The 16,295-nt window shown below is 36.1% G+C and overlaps 1 protein-coding gene across 1 annotated transcript; it reads left to right on the top strand.

Moving 5' to 3' along the window:
* The first annotated feature begins 1,463 nt into the window (after positions 1-1,463).
* On the top strand, positions 1,464-15,997 carry ascc2 (activating signal cointegrator 1 complex subunit 2). The gene is made up of 19 exons (XM_049470587.1): positions 1,464-1,580; positions 2,907-2,993; positions 3,104-3,262; positions 3,889-4,062; positions 4,353-4,482; positions 4,771-4,838; positions 5,048-5,161; positions 5,261-5,373; positions 6,267-6,338; positions 6,607-6,711; positions 7,593-7,661; positions 8,377-8,451; positions 8,547-8,778; positions 9,919-10,115; positions 10,270-10,389; positions 12,166-12,402; positions 12,488-12,572; positions 13,076-13,170; positions 14,608-15,997. The coding sequence occupies exons 2-19, from the start codon at positions 2,913-2,915 to the stop codon at positions 14,777-14,779; spliced, it is 2,298 nt and encodes a 765-aa protein (XP_049326544.1). The 5' UTR covers positions 1,464-1,580; positions 2,907-2,912; the 3' UTR covers positions 14,780-15,997.
* Positions 15,998-16,295: the final 298 nt, after the last annotated feature.

The following is a 16,295-nucleotide window of genomic DNA, read 5'->3' as shown; positions in this document are numbered from 1 at the left end:
CGCGCAGACCACGCCCCGGCGTGTGCAGGCCACGCCTAAAAATGAGGCGGGGCCTCGGTGTAAGAAAGAGAACGGAGAGAGGGAAAAAAGCTAAAAAATACGAATAAAACTACAAAGCTACAAATAAAAATACGTTAAAAATTAATTAATTATATATTTTATATTGGCATTTAATTTGTATATTTATTGAAAAAAATCAAGCCAAAAAAAATTAACTTTAAATACATACTCTAGATATCTGCACATCTACATAGCATTGTATATTTATATAGTCATTCAGTCATATGTAACGTATTTCCGTTGTGTATCGTGTATATTGTGTATACTGTAAAGTTTTCTGTATATGTCTATTTTAATCTCTATTTTTTATTCTACTCTGTGGTAAATATTGCTCTCTGCACACTACTTTTTTTTTTACTCACACCTGTACACCTGTACTCTGTGACGTGACAGTAAAAAAAAATATTGAATCTTAAATCTTGAATCTTGAAATACTATATTTTTCCCAGCAAAAAAAAAACAACTATATATGCTATTATTGTTTTTATATTTTTAGTTAAATTTGAAATAAAATGAAGTTAGACTAAAAGCATTAATATTAATAAATAAAAATAATAAACATAATAAAAAATAAAAACGCAAAACAATCGCAATCTCATTACAGCAGTGTGGACTCCAGGCTCCGCCTGGTGGCACGTGTCTTGAATATTAACAGAAAATTATTATTTTTATTTTTAATTAATTAATAGAATAAATAAATAAATAAATTGCACGTTTCATATGTAGAGTTAAAATTTTCGTGCTTTATTCTACAACCTTTTTTTAATGTGCGCAATTTATTATATCGCATTTTGCTCTCTGCCTTAATATTTAACGTTTACATTTATCAAACATTGTTCAATTAAAAAAAAAAAACACACCAAGTTAAACTGCTTGAATTCTTGCGCCAGAAGTGCCATAATGTTATCCAAAAGCAGTGTGTAAGACTGTGGAGGAGAACATGATGCCAAAATGCATGAAAACTGTGAATAAAAAACAGGGTTAATCCGCCAAATATTCATTTCTGAACTCTTAAAACTACTTTATGAATATGAACTTGTTTTTTTTTTTTTTTTTTTTTTTTTGCATTATTTGAGGTCTGAAAGCTCTACATGTTTTTGTTATTTCAGCCATTTCTAATGTTCTGCAAATAAATGCTGTAAAATAGAATATTTTTATTTAGTTTATTGTTGTTATATGAACAACAATGTTCATTTTACTCAAACATAAACCTATAAATAGCAAAATCAGAGAAACTGATTCAGAAACTGAAGTGGTCTCTTATTTTTTCCAGAGTTGTACTTTAACTTGAAACATATAGTCCCACGTCGGCGTTTTTTAATAGGGCTTTTATTTTGGAAAGAAAAATGACAGGTCGTCTGCGCCAATCAGAATCCAGCTTTACGCAGTCGCCCCGCCCACCAAGTGCCCTAGGGAAAGAAGTGCCCTCGGTTTGCTCCCTTCGAGCACTGATTCGGCTCATGGCTTTAAAATAAAACCTCTAAATACAGTAATTTAAAGCTGTGTGGAGGATTTATCAGGTATGTGGTTTAATTACAGCCTTTTTATACATCTGATTTATCAGACTGACACTGTATTAATGATATAATGCAGTTCTGTATTAGACTTTACTCTACTTTAGCTCGTGAGCTAGCCGCGCTGCTAGCTCACTGCCTGCACTTCCCACTGTAGCGTTAGCTTTAGCAAGGCTAGGCTAGGCTAAGCTATGCTAACTGAGCTAACCGGTTTATCGTAGGGTAAATCTCAGCACTTTAGATTATCATTAATTAATTATTAAATATAAAGTTATGTAGGTTGGGACTTTAAATATGGTTTTACTTTATCTGTGGTTATTAACCTGACTAACTCTGTTAAAGCTACATATGCTAAGCTAAGAGAGTTAGCTTACAATCTTTGGGAAACTTTATTGCTGGTCCAAAATAAAGATATTTATTTTATTTTAGAGGCTATGATGTTGATACAACACAGATATTAAAGCGTTAGGGCTGGTATATGTGCCTCTTATCGAATGTCTGTGTTGTACTTTGGCATTTTGGTAATGTTTCCTGACACAAATATGGTTTTAATATTTTAAATATTTCTTAATTTTCAAATTAATGATATTATTGTTTTGTCCGGTTTATTATATGTTATACTGTACGAAAGAGAGAACGAAGGAAAGATCAATAGAGAGAGAGTGAGAAAGAAAGTGGAATAGAAAGACTGAGAGAAAGAGAGAGTGTGAGAGAAATAAAGAATAAAAAGAAAAATAGTAAAAGTGAGGAAGAAAGAAGGCTAGTGAGAGTAAGGAGAAAAGAGAAAAAAGATAACGTGAGAAATAAAGAGTATGAGAGAAATAAAGAAAAAGAATGAACGTAAAATAGAGATAAAGAGGTAGTGTGAGAGAAATAAAGAGGAAAAAAAGAAAAATAGAGAGAATGAGGAAGAAAGTGGGATAGAGAAAAGAGAGATTGTGTGAGAGTAATAAAGAGAAGGAAAAAAAAATAACTTCCAAAAAACTATAAATATTGAGTTTTTATTTTTTTAGATTATAGAGCTATATATTCTACAATTTTATGCAGGAGTGTTACCAAAACGTTCAAATCAAAATTTCAAAAATGGTAAATTAACTAATTGTAAAACATGCATGTTGGCATCTGAGAGAGAGAAAGAGAGAGGGAGAAAGGTATTGGGGGAGATTTTTCTGAGAGAAGTAAGAAGTACTCATGTTTTTATATATATATATATATATATATATATATATATATATATATATATATATATATATATATATATATATATATTTAATTTTTAAAGGTTTTAAGGTTTTTACTTAAGGGTAAATTGTTCATTTGCTGATGTTACAGAAGCAGATGGCGTGTGCCAGAGTTCCTCTAGACGAGCAGCAGGTGACAGAGGGTCCGAAGGGACGAGAGCGAACCCTTCCAGCTCTGGTAAGACTGTATTGTATTGTAGATATAGCCATACTTGGCAAAAGTCATGGGACACATGTCAGTGTACAGTTTATAAATCCTGATGTGAAATGTGTCTGATTTTGTTTCAGCATCCCGAGCGTAAAGAGGACCGCTGCTTCATGCTCTATCAACCCCCACCTGAGGACGCCTCACCTGCACAGGTAGAGGAATTCCTGGAGCATGCCCAGTTCATCTCTGAGGATCTGGAGTGGCTGCTGGCGCTACCCCACGACAAGTTCTGGTGCCAGGTAGAAACACCACGTATATATTCTGAAATACTCACCATCATTTGTAACCATGTACAGTGGCTCTATGAGTTATTAGGTGTACGCTGGTTCTGTTCTGAATCAATAGAATAAATATTGGTACACATATTTTTGGTTTTGTATAGTATAATATAATATAAATCTCTCTTTTTCACTCTGTTTCTCTCTCTGTCCTATTTCTCTCTGTTTATTTTACTGTCTCTTACTATCTGTTTCTCTCTGTTCCTCTTTCTCTACGTTTCTCTCTGTTTCTCTTTCTCTCTCTGTCTCTCACTCTCTTTTTCTCTCTTTGTCTTTCTGTTTCTCTTTGTCTCTGTTACTTTCTCTCTGTTTTTCTCTCTTTCTCTCTCTGTTTTTTTCTGTCTCTGTGTCTCTTCCTCTCCGTGTCTCACTTTCTATCTCTCTTTCTGTCTCTCTCCTTGTCTCTGTTTTTTCCTGTTTTTCTGTCTCTCTTTGTCTCTGTTTCTTTCTCTGTCTCCTTCTTTCCGTCTGTCCCGCTGTCTCTCTGTTTCTCTTTCTTTCTGTTTCTTTTCTGTCTCTCACTTTCTGTCTTTCTGTTTCACTCTTTGTCTCTCCGTTTCTCTCTCTCTCTCTTTCTTTCTCTTTAGGTGGTGTTTGACGAGTCACTCCAGAAGTGTTTGGACTCGTATCTGAGAAACGCTCCGCGGGGGACAGACTGCACCAGCCTGTCTTCCTCTCCAGCTGTAGCAGAAATGCAGCGCAGCCTTCATCGCTCCGTCTTCATGGTCTTCCTCAGGATGGCCACCCATAAAGAGTCGAAGGTTCGTTGTTTCTCTGCATGTTTTTATTATTCTCCTCCTTTCACCCTGTTTTTGTTCTTGGTGGTGTATGAGGTGTTAGTGTGTGTTGAGCTGGTACAGTGAGTGTATCAGATACAGCAGCAGTGCTGCTGGAGTTTTTAAACACTGTGTTAATAAATATAATAGCTGCTCTGTGATGATCCTGAGTATTAAAGAACAGGGTGAAAGGAGGATAATAATAAAGTGTTTAGAGATACAGAACTACAAAGTTAAAGCCTCTACGTTTTCTTCTTCTGTTTTTCACCTTCCAGGACAACTTCATCACTCCTGCTGTGTTTGGGGAAATTATTTATGACAACTTCCTGTTTGACATTCCCAAAATCCTGGACTTGTGTGTGCTGTTCGGCAGAGGGAATTCTCAGCTGCTGCACAAAATGATCGGTATTTTCAAAATATTAAAATAACGACATTATTTCTGAATAATCTCACAATACCTACATTTAAGAGTGTTATTAATATTAATGTTCACTCTAATAAGTAGACACAAACTAGCTCCTCCTCCTTCAGCAGTGTATAATATCACAATACCTACATTTAGAGTGTTATTAATATTAATATTCACTCTAATAATGAGAGACAAACTGTAGCTCCGCCTCCTTCAGCAGTCTATAATATCACAATACCTACATTTAAAGTGTTATTAATATTAATATTCACCTTTTTTTACAGAGAATATCTTCAGTCAGCAGCCCAGCTACTATAATGACCTGAATGAAACGGTACCCTCTGTCATTCAGGTGAGTCACCTACCTGTGTGATGTCATCAGTAGGTGAATAGTTGAATGTTTCTGATCAATATAGTTGGAATATGTGAATGTGTATGTATGTGTATGTATGTGTGTGTGTATGTATGTGTGTGTGTATGTGTGTGTGTATGTGTGTGTGTATGTGTGTGTGTATGTGTGTGTGTGTGTGTGTGTGTGTGTGTGTGTGTGTGTGTGTGTAGGTATTTGATACAGTGTTGGAGAAGTGTGGAATACACTCTGAGGAAACAGGTGCCAATGAGCCGCTCAAACTGAATACACACCCCCGTCACACTACCATGACCATGACAGAGGAGGTAACACACACACACACACACAAAATCTGACCATTGTCCTTTTTCCTATTAAATGAGCAGTTTGGCAACATTTGAAAGTGTGTGTGTGTGTGTGTGCAGGACCTTGCTGACCTCATCTTGTATCTGTGTGACACCTGCACCACCATACACTCTTTCCTGGACATATTCTCTGAGGCCTGCCCCACCTTTCACCAGCACGGCTTTCTCAACAGGTATATCTCACACACACACACACACACACACACACCTCCTCTTCCTTGCTGTTGAATACCAGTTGAATGTGTGTTTAGTAGTTCTAAAGCTACATTGTTGCATTTCCAAACTGCATTTAGTAACATTTTGAGATACCACAACAACCACCTAGCAACACTCGAGCCGCTACATACAATAGCAGAAATAGAAATACAATACCAGCAAACTAGGAACCACCTATAAATTAGTTAGTAATGCCTTATTAAGGGACCCACATGCTGCACCATAGCAGCCACTGTTCGATACCACAGCAGCCACCTAGCAACTGTCTGGCAACATGATACAGTTCCATGTCAAAAGTTTGTACACACCTCTTCTCCTTCAATGTGATTTCTTTCTTTTTATGATTTTTTACATTGTAAATTTAATATTGAAGGCTATATTAAAGTTATGCAGGAGCACATGCAAAATTCTTCTGTAAACAGAAAGTTTTCTACTTTTCTCAGCATCTTGAAGTAAGGAGTTTCTGGAGGTGCTGAACAGTAGTTGCTGCTTTTCCTTCATGCTGGTTTAGATCAGGGGATTAATTTGCACAATAAACCTTTTTTTAACGTTTACTACATAATTCCACATGTCTCTTAATTGTTTTCTAAATGTATTTAGTATGCATTTTAATCTACAATGTAGAGAATAAATTAAATAAAGAAAACAGTGAATGAGAAGGTGTGTCCAAACTTTTGGCTGGTACTGTAGAAAAGTGACCATAAAGCAATACCTTTAAAAAAAAAAAAAAACAGTGTAGTAAATAACTCCAGATTGGTCAGTTATACTTTAGGAAACAGCATGTGACACTCCATCAGCCATTACATTAATGTAATATATTGGTGAAAAATATGAATTATTGTTTTTGCAGGTTGTCCTCTTTCTATGAGGCGGTGGTGCCTGATCTGGAGAAAGCAGTGATTAAGAGAAACTTTGATAAATGGTTAGTTTTGGATACAAGTTATTGTAAATATTGTCTGGTGTATGTTTTTTTTTTTTTTATTTACTTTATCTATCTAATTTCTGTGTTTGCACGTCTAACAGTGTTGTGTTGTACTGTACAGTCCAGTATCAGTATAATTATTATAATATTTAATTATAATATTGAATATAAATGTGTAGCCTTAATATGTTCATTATTATTAATTAGTATATCTGTTGTATCGTATTATATCTTTGTATATAAACACTATTATGTGTGTGTTTTTCAGTCTGCAGGAGGATCTGTGGAGGAGAGTGTGTCACTCTCGTAGGAGAATGGTGGAGATTACACACCTGCTGCTGCAGCACACCTGTCTACAGCCTATACTGGAGGGGTGAGCACATATTACACCTGATTTTAAACAAGTTAGAATAGTTCTTTATACAAAAAAATCTCTCACATAAAGAAAAAGACACCTCACCAGCTCTATTCTTACCAGTTTTAGTCCCTCTTTCAGAACAAGCCATTTAAGGGCTCTGTCACTTTTATGCAAATAAGATGATGCTGGCCACGCCCCATATTCACGCTTACCACACAGTAGTGTTAGCTTGAGCTAAATGCTTAACTGTGATAGAAGCACAAAACTCATATTTAAAAGTTCTAACATCTCCCTCAACTGCTGACTCACCACAGACAGTAGGTATAGATCCCACCCTCAGACGAAGTCTGCTGGCTAATCATGATGTGCCCATTTATTGTGATATCACAAGAAGGGAGGAGCATAGAAACAGCTCATAGAAGCAAACGATTCCTGACACCAAACTCTTTCAGCTGATTCATAGAAAACGGATGGGTAGATGTTGTTTTGGTGCTTTGAATGTTTATAGAGATTTATAGAGACTCAAATAAAAATGTAAAATCACAAAAAGTCAGTTATGCATAAAAATATGTCTAACTAGAAAAGAGAATTTCCTGAAGGAAACATAGAATGTTGCAGCCAAAACGGCTCCCACTTTCGCTATGGTGGTTGCACTGTTATTTCTAAGTGCTTGCTAAGATGTTGCTATGGTATCTGTGGTGATTGCAATGGTGGTTGCTAGGTGGTTGCTAAGGCATTGCTATGATAGCCCTGGTGGTTGCTGTGGTGTGCCTAACCAGTTGCTAAGTGGTTGCTAAGGTGTTGCCAGGTGGTTGCTAAGTCATTGCTGTGGTATTCATGGTGGCTGCTAAGGTGTTGCTAAGCAGTAATGTGGAGCATGATCATTTTTCTCATAGGTCTGAACACACAGCTTCTTTTGTAGAAGATTTTCTTCAGACCTTCACAGCTTTCTTACAGGAGAAAAGGTAAATCATTTCATATTTATACTATGACGAAAAACATATGGAATAAATAGTTAGTAAACAAAAACAGAATATGTTTTATATTTTACATTCTTCAAAGTAGCACATCTTGCTTAGATCTTGGCTGTATTTTCTCAGTCAGTTTTATGAGGTAGAGTCACCTGGAATTCAGTTCTTTCAGTTAACAGCTGTGCTGAACTCATCAAGAGTTAATTACTTGAATTTATTGTCTCTTGATAAAGTGTTTGAGAGCATCAGTTAAAGTAAAGTAGTGAAGATACCTGTGAAGAGTTACAGGTATACAGTGAATAGTGAATATTTGAGTAATGTTCTAATCCAGATTATGGTAAGAACTACTCAAAGTAAAGAAAAAAAATATTTAAGAAAAAAATGAAAGTCAGTCAATCTAAAAAAAGAAGAATTTTAAGAAGTTTGAAAGTATCCTCAAGTGCAGTCACCACAAAAATGACCATCTGAAATGTTATAATGATGGAACTGGCACTCATCAGGACCGCCTCAGAAATTAAAGAAGAGAGTAATGGTTCCATCGATTATACAAAATAAGTTCATCAGAGTTATCGGTCTCAAAAACAAACGCAAGTTTGGTTTGTTTTTAACACTTTTAAGTCACTACATGATTCCTTATGTGTTCCTTCATAGTCTGTGTAGGAAATGAGGAAATGATGTGTTTGATGTTGTGCTTTGATTTGATTGGCAGGTTTTTAGCCGATTATGATGAGTTGTTTCCAGTGGCTGATGACATCAGTCTGCTTCAGCAGGCTTTTCCTCACCTGTATCCTTTTCCTGCACACACACACTAACACACCTTACGCTACCTGCACTACTATGTGTAGCTTGTTCTGCTCCTTAAGCTCCTCCCCCTCCCAGAGACGACACTCGGACGTCTTACCTGCTGCAGGCTGTGGAGTCGGCGTGGGACAGCACAGGAAAGAAACGGCCCGTTACCGCCTCGTCAGCCAATCAGAGCAGAGATGCCGGCAGCAAGACGAGCTGGGACACAGCACCAGCCAAGCTGGAGGCAGCAGGGGGCGGGGCTACAGCAGGGGCGGAGTTTAGAGGGGCGGAGGCTATGATGGACATCCCTCGCAAAGGATCTAATGTAAGTTTGAATGCAGTGGTTGTCAGTCATGGTGTGTTATTAATTCAGTGCATCCTTTTTTTAGCGTATTAGCTCAGGGCTAACCTATTGGTTGGTGCAGTGATTTTCAGCTTGTGGGCAGAGGTACTGCAAGGGGGCCATAGACCAAACTATATAGATAGTTTAGCAAATGTAATTTAAGATATGAAGTTAATTAATACAATAATAAGAAGTTCATTTATTTGCAAAAAAAAAACATGTCTAGGTTGAGCTAGTTGATTGGTTTGGCGTACAGTCACAGGCAGATCAGTAGGTTAGTTGTGTTAATAATGCGATTCTGTGTTCATATATCTGACTTTATAGATGTATGTGTATGTATTATTACTTATGTATTATTAATACATATATTTATATGCTTATACTATATATTATATGTTTTATTTATAAAATTAATTATAAAGTTCTAGCTTAGTGTTGGAGATAAATCTAGCTCATTTTAAAAGTGTATTTTAGCTCCTACAGGTCTGTTTAATACACTTAAGTTGCGTAAAACTAGTTATTATTTGACTAAGAACAAAATGTGTGTCTTTGTGTATATACAGAGTTCAGAAATCAATATTTGGTGGAATAACCCTGGTTTTTAATCACAGATTTCATGCATTTTGGCATCATGTTCTCCTCCACCAGTCTTACACACTACTTTTGGATAACTTTATGCTGCTTTACTCCTGGTGCAAAAATTCAAGCAGTTCAGTTTGGTGGTTTGATGGCTTGTGATCATCCATCTTCCTCTTGATTATATTCCAGAGATTTTCAATTTGGTAAAATCAAAGAAACTCATCATTTTTAAGTGGACTCTTATTTTTTATGAGTGCCGTTATCAGCCGGTAATGCACTGTAACCGAAGCTTTTCATGTATTACTCCGCCGCATACAGGTAACCTAGCAATGATTCAGCGCTTACAAGCCAAACAGCACAGCTACAAACAGAGCAGCAATGGAACTATTTTAACTGGCGGAGTTTCTATAACCAAACAGATCCTATTTTCTTCTCCTCTTTAACTCAAAATCTCTTTACTAAACAGTGATCATGTGTATAGCTGTGGTATAGCCTGTAGTTTTCTCTGTATAATACTACATGCAATGTTCTCCGGTCCTGCAGGGGGCAGTGTGCACTGTGAGTGCTGGAGAGTTGGAGTCTCTGCTCACTCATATTCGTGATCTGCTGCCGGATCTGGGCGAGGGTTTCCTGCTGGCCTGTCTGGAGGAGTACGGCTACGACGGTGAACTGGTCATCAACAACATCCTGGAGGATAAACTGGCTCCAGAACTCAATAAACTGGACAGATCCATGCCCAGGTATACATAAATATATATATATATATATACATATACATACTATTAACTATTCAGTGTTTACTATTAAATTACTATCAATTAATATCAATAAATACTTAATTAGTTAATGATTTTTTAATAATTATACATGTTGCATGTTTTACTGCCCCTACAGGCCTGTAAAAGAAGTGCAGCCCCCAGTGATCACCTCCAGATCTAATGTGTTTGATGATGATGAGTTTGACGTGTTCAACCGTGACCAAGTGGACATGAGCCGCGTTTGGAAGGGCAGGAGGTGAGACTACTTAAAGGAGAACTCTGGTGTAAAATGGACTTTGGGTGTATTTATTAAAACGTGATAAAAAGTAGTAACCGTTGTTGAATGTCCCACCTCCGCTGTCCCACAGCTTTCTGAGATCCAGTATTTTGTGCACTTTGCCCAAAGAGGCTTTAGAATGAATGATTATGGGGCATATTCTTGCCCCTGCAGATAAATCGCTTTTTCCACCGTTATTCAGGCTCATAGTGGCTCCACACCTCATTGGTAGAATCCGGAGATCCCTGACATTGGAAATTAGGCTTTTACCTTAAACTTCTATTACTCTATGTTCATCATTATTGTTAGTGAACTGGGAAAATCTGCTTTTAGCTACAGAGAGCAGCACCAGCGAGCTGGAATTCACTACAGGAATCACTGAAGCTCAGCTCGCTGGGATCACTGAACCATTTTAAACTTTTAGTTTCTAATCACCATCAGAAAGCCTGTGACTGTTTTAATTTACGTTTTTCATTAGTTTATCTTTTTTCTTATATTATTTATATATATATATATCTTTTTTATTTATTTTATTCATTTATTTTATGTTTATTTATTATTACTTTTTTATTATAATTATTTTATTATTATTTATTTTTTTATTTCATTTTAATGTTTAGTATTTTCATTCTTGTTCTTAGTTCTATTACTCATTTAATCACTTATCATTTTTAATATTTTACTGTACTTCTACTATTATCTATTTACTTAGTTTATATTTTATACATTTTTTATTTTTATGTCAAATTTGTTCCTGTTTTTTATGGTATTTTAGAAATTTCTGTTTTACATATATATTTTTATTAAATGTTGTTTTAACATGCATACTTTTATTTTTTTTACTATTTTATTACAAAGTCAAAGTCAAAGTGGTTTTTTATTGTCATTTCAGCTATATACAGAGTACACAGTGAAACGAAACAACGTTCCTCCAGGGACCATGGTGCATTTCTTTTTATTTCCAAATTATCATTGAATGTGTTCAATCCCTTTGATGTTATAAAGGCTCGGCAACATTGTAAATGAGGGTCACCCTCAGTGTTTCTTCCCGAGTGAAAATAAAGGTTAATTGAAGTCGCTTAGAACAAAAGTTAACCGTCGAGCACGAATAGTAAAACATTTTGAGCAATGTTTATGTAATGTGTTGTTGGTTCTTTGCATTCCTATTATCGACAGTAACCAGACATTTTCAGCAACAGCTGGAATTCATGCATTTCCAAGAATTAATTTTGCGATCTGCTCAAAACTATCCTACCTATTCGTTCTGCTCGACGGTTGACTTGTTGTGACTTAAATTTCTGAAGCTGGTAACTCTGATGAACTTATTCTGTACAACAGGGGAAACTCTTGCTCCTCCTTTCCTGGGGAGGTTCTGATGAGTGCCAGTTTCATCATTAAGTTTTTGATTATCTTTGCGGTGACTGCACTTTAGGATACTTTCAAAGTTCTTGAAATATTTGTATTCTTTACTTAGTTGAATAGTAAAAAATACTTAAATAGAGCTATCCACTGTATACCTGTAACTCTACCTCTTCACTATTTTACAACTGATGCTCTCAAACACATTAAGAGACAAAAAAATCAAGTAATTAGTATGTTTTTCTTCATATTTCGTAGTTTGCAGAACATTTTTAAATATTGGAAAAACACAGAATTTAAGGTGTGTCCAAACATTTGACTGGTACAGTATATGCATAATGTAATCCCTATATATAAAATGTGTGTGTGTGTGTGTGTGTGTTTTCTCTCTCACAGAAAGGGGGAGAGTGTGCGTGAGATGCTGAATGATAAGCGTCACGTTGATGAACAGAGAGATCGGTATCGGAGCTACCAGACCGTCGTGGATGAGATTCCCATAACAAGCGACCCGGCCGGGAATCAGGGCGGAGCTTATGGTTTTGATGACTATGATGATGAGTATGATGACACGTACGACATCAACCAGGTGGGAGCTAACGATCTGGACGAGGACGACGAGCTGCTAAACCGCAGGTACAGCAAATCTCATTTAAAATATTAATATATAAGAAAATGTTAATATTATATTAATGAAAAACGTAATTTCTGCCCCCTGTAGGCCGTTCACCACACCGCAGGTGCTCAGTATGGGGAGGAAGGGTGAAGAGGAGGAAGAGGAAGGAGAAGAGGAGGTGGAGGAGAAGGTAGGGCTGTTTGGTTTGTCTGTTTGAGGATGTTTTCAATATGTTCTTACTGGATTATCCGGATTGTTAAAGAGATCAACTCCAAATATATCCAGGTTCCAGGTTTTTGATGATGTCTCAAAAAACGACTCATTTTAAATAGAGTTTTGCTGCCTGTTCAGCCTACAGAAGTTAAACTGTGTGAATAGGGCACAATTAGAAATAAATATAATAAAATTGTCATTAAATTAAATTTGTATCAATTTTCCAACCTCACTATTAGGCATTCACCAGTGTGGGAATTTGAAAACAGTCTGTTTTAATTCTGAGGGATAAATATGAGTTAATTTAAATAAAATTTAAGATCCACAAAATGTTTTAATAATGTTTTATCATATCGTCATAAATATTTTCATCGTGTCGACATATATGACACATTTATCAATATTGGAATTGTATCATATCATCTGAAAAAATATATATTATATAATAAAAGTCCTCGTATGTGTGTGTGTTTTGAGCAGGAAGACGCAGTAAAGCGGGATCAGTTTGTGCAGGATCCTGCGGTGCTCAGAGAACGAGCAGAAGCCAGAAGACTGGCCATGCAGAACCGGAGAGGGTAATGTTTATCACTGTATTACTGGATTATTTAGACCTTAAAGCACACTGGATTATACGGCACATTAAGTGACACTAGTAAGGATGCTACATCGAAGTGAGCAAAGGTGTCGCCATGTTTCCTTTCTAATAGGGAAGCTGGGGGAAGTGTCTAAGTAAACAAAACTGTAATTATTAAAAAAAAAAAAAAAAAAAACATTTTATTTTAAAGTCAAACGAGCACTGGATGTTAGTCTACACTGATTTCTCTCCTAAAAACTGTTTATTTGGGTGAGTGAAGTGCTTCAGTTTATTTACAGTAAGCTTAGATTTTCAATATTTTGTCTAAGGATGAGTTTTCAGTAAAGTGAAATATGCCTTACAGTTGAACCCTGTGGAACCCCACCATTCACTTTATTAGTTTCTGTATTAGTAATTATAGCACAAGAATTAGCTTAAGGTTCAAGGGGGAGCCACGTAGAATCTTTCAAGTTTTCCCACGTCTTAGTAGGCATACTGCATCATTTTATTTACAATAACCAACAATCAATAATTTACAGATCGAATAAGTTGCAAAAGTAGCAGTTGCCTCAAAGTTTTGAATGTTTTGGTTTGATCATATGTGGTACATTGCTTTAAAAGGTTTAAGAACCACTGAGATACAGGATTCGTTACACACGGAATTGCCACAAGTCATAGAACAAATATTCTATATTTTTCGCACTATAAGGCACACTTAAAATCCTTTAATTTTCCCCAAAATCGTCAGGGCGCTTTTATAATCCGGTGCTCCTTATGTATAAATTCTACCAGTCAGGTATTAAGAAGCCACTATTAAGTAAAGCCACGCTGCTGAAGTACAGCTTTATACAGGAGTTTCATTGAAGTTTCTCCAGCAGTAAGGCTGGAGCAGTATTAGCATTAGCTGCTATCCTTAGCGCTAGCTCTTTCGCTGTTCAGAGGTGAGTATATCAGACTGTAGTCTGCATGTTTACTGTGTTAAAACAAGCTATGTGGGATGAACCGTTAGCCAATATCGCCCTGGCTTACTGGAACACTCAGGGTTCCTCAGTCTACGGCTATCGGGCAGCATTTACTAGCACTAAGCATTGCTGCTAACCTCGCTGTTGAAAATATTAGAAATCTAAGCTTACTGTAAACGTAAGTGCTTTACTCACCCAAATAAACAGCTTTTAGGAGAGAAATCTGTGTAGATTAGCATCCAGCACTCAGCAAACAGTTTTGTTTACTTAAGTGCTTCCCCATTAGAAGGGAAAACATGACGACACCCTTGTTCCTTACTAGTGTCACTTAAAATGCGCTTTATAATCTGGTGAGCATTATGTATGAAAAAATAGACCAGAAAATAGATGTTTATTGATAGTGTGACTTGTAGTCCCTATAATACAGTATGTTAAAGTGATAGAGTAACTGCTTGTTTTATCCTTTTGTTCAATAGCTACAGGCCGCCACCTCAGAGCAATGTAGTGGGCGGGCCTAAGGGGCGGGGCCAGACGCAGGAAACCACTCAGGATCGCCGCAGGAAGGAAATGAACAAGAGCCGAGGAGTCAATCACAATCGCCGAGCCATGGCGGACAGGAAGAGGAATAAAGGCATGATCCCGTCCTGAGATACGGTCATACGGAAACGTACGGAACTGACTGTGATCAGAAGTGGAAGTGGAGGATGCACTAAATGTACCAGATACTGAATGTAGCATCCATTAAATTAACTTATCCTCGAATTAAGATCAAAGCAAAGATTAAAATTCAGATTCAGAGTTAGAGTTCTGGATATTCAACATTGGACCACGAACTTCTATTGCAAATGTTCGCGAGAACATCATCTGATACCTTATACACTCTTTTAACAAGAGTTCTGAGAAGATTTCCGGTCTAAAACATGTTTTATAAATTGCGTATCATTAAAGTAGTGGATGGATACATTTGAAATATTCAGGGTGTTGTGTGGCAAAAAGTAGTCCCTGAAGAAAACGTGTATTTGTTGAGAGATATTCCATATAAAGGTAATATATAAAATACTGTGCATGTATCCACTCCAACATATTGATTTAAAAAAAGATCAATAAAATGATATGTTGACATGCCAGAAGTCATGGGACATCAATATGTCAAAATGTCAAGACTTGGGAATGCCGATTTTTGAAGTTCTGGAGCTTTCTACAGCCACAGTGCAGTGGATGGTAATGATCGTGGCCGGCGACATCTGGCTAGAATTGTCCATGACAAATGATTACAATTTTTATTTTTTCTTGACAACCATAATTCTCACACTGAACTCGATTCTGTGGAATAAATTCAGCTCAAACTCTACATTTTTAAAGAATTTAGAAAATCAGGTGGAATTCCCCTTTAATGTCGTCACCACCGTAACAAAACCTCACCTTTAAACGATACGTTCTTTTAATTTAAAGGTGAACTCGTGAACTCCGGTGTGAAATGGACTTGAGTTGTAGTGAAATGTAATAATAATAAGATTTTGTGTTAAACAAACAAAAAAAAAAACCACGCTTAATTATTTGAGCCCCTCTATAATTAATAACCATATTTGGAAAATGTTATTAGGCTTATGTCTGTTTTAATTTGTAAAGGGAAAAAATGGGAAGGGCTTACTTATAAATAAATGCATTAATAATGTAGTACATTAATAAATAACTGAGCTCTTTTCTTTATTTTTATACATGGATATATATGGAAAAAAATTGAAAAATTGTAATAATTTGATATTTCTGAATTTGTTCTATTTAGTGAGTCTAATGAGTTCTAAATGGGTTTGAATTAGTTCTACAGGGGTTCTAATGAATTCTAAATAAAGTCTAATGAATCTACATGGGTTTGAATGAGTTCTAAATGAGTTCTAAAAGTTTCAATACGTTCTAATGAATGTACATGGGTTTTAATGGGTTCTAAATGAGTTCTAATGAATCTACATGGGTTCTAATGAATCTACATGGGTTTTAATGAGTTCTAAATGAAGTCTAATGAATCTACATGGGTTTTAATGGGTTCTAAATGAGTTCTAATGAATCTACATGGGTTCTAATGAATCTACATGGGTTTTAATGAGTTCTAAATGAAGTCTAATGAATCTACATGGGTTTTAATGGGTTCTAAATGAGTTCTAAT

The sequence above is a fragment of the Astyanax mexicanus genome, chromosome 22 (assembly GCF_023375975.1).
Source record: "Astyanax mexicanus isolate ESR-SI-001 chromosome 22, AstMex3_surface, whole genome shotgun sequence".
Taxonomy (NCBI): Eukaryota; Metazoa; Chordata; class Actinopteri; order Characiformes; family Acestrorhamphidae; genus Astyanax; species Astyanax mexicanus.
The sequence above is the reverse complement of the archived record's forward strand: the minus strand, read 5'-3'. Positions and strand labels throughout refer to the sequence as shown.

What these genes read in the sequence shown, in the direction of transcription:
- ascc2 (XM_049470587.1), top strand. Translation starts at nt 2,913, where the DNA reads ATGGCGTGTGCCAGAGTTCCTCTAGACGAGCAGCAGGTGACAGAGGGT. An exon ending in AAGAGGAGGTGGAGGAGAAG is followed by an intron (nt 12,573 to 13,075) that starts GTAGGGCTGTTT and finishes TGTTTTGAGCAG; the next exon opens with GAAGACGCAGTAAAGCGGGA. An exon ending in GCCATGCAGAACCGGAGAGG is followed by an intron (nt 13,171 to 14,607) that starts GTAATGTTTATC and finishes TTTGTTCAATAG; the next exon opens with CTACAGGCCGCCACCTCAGA.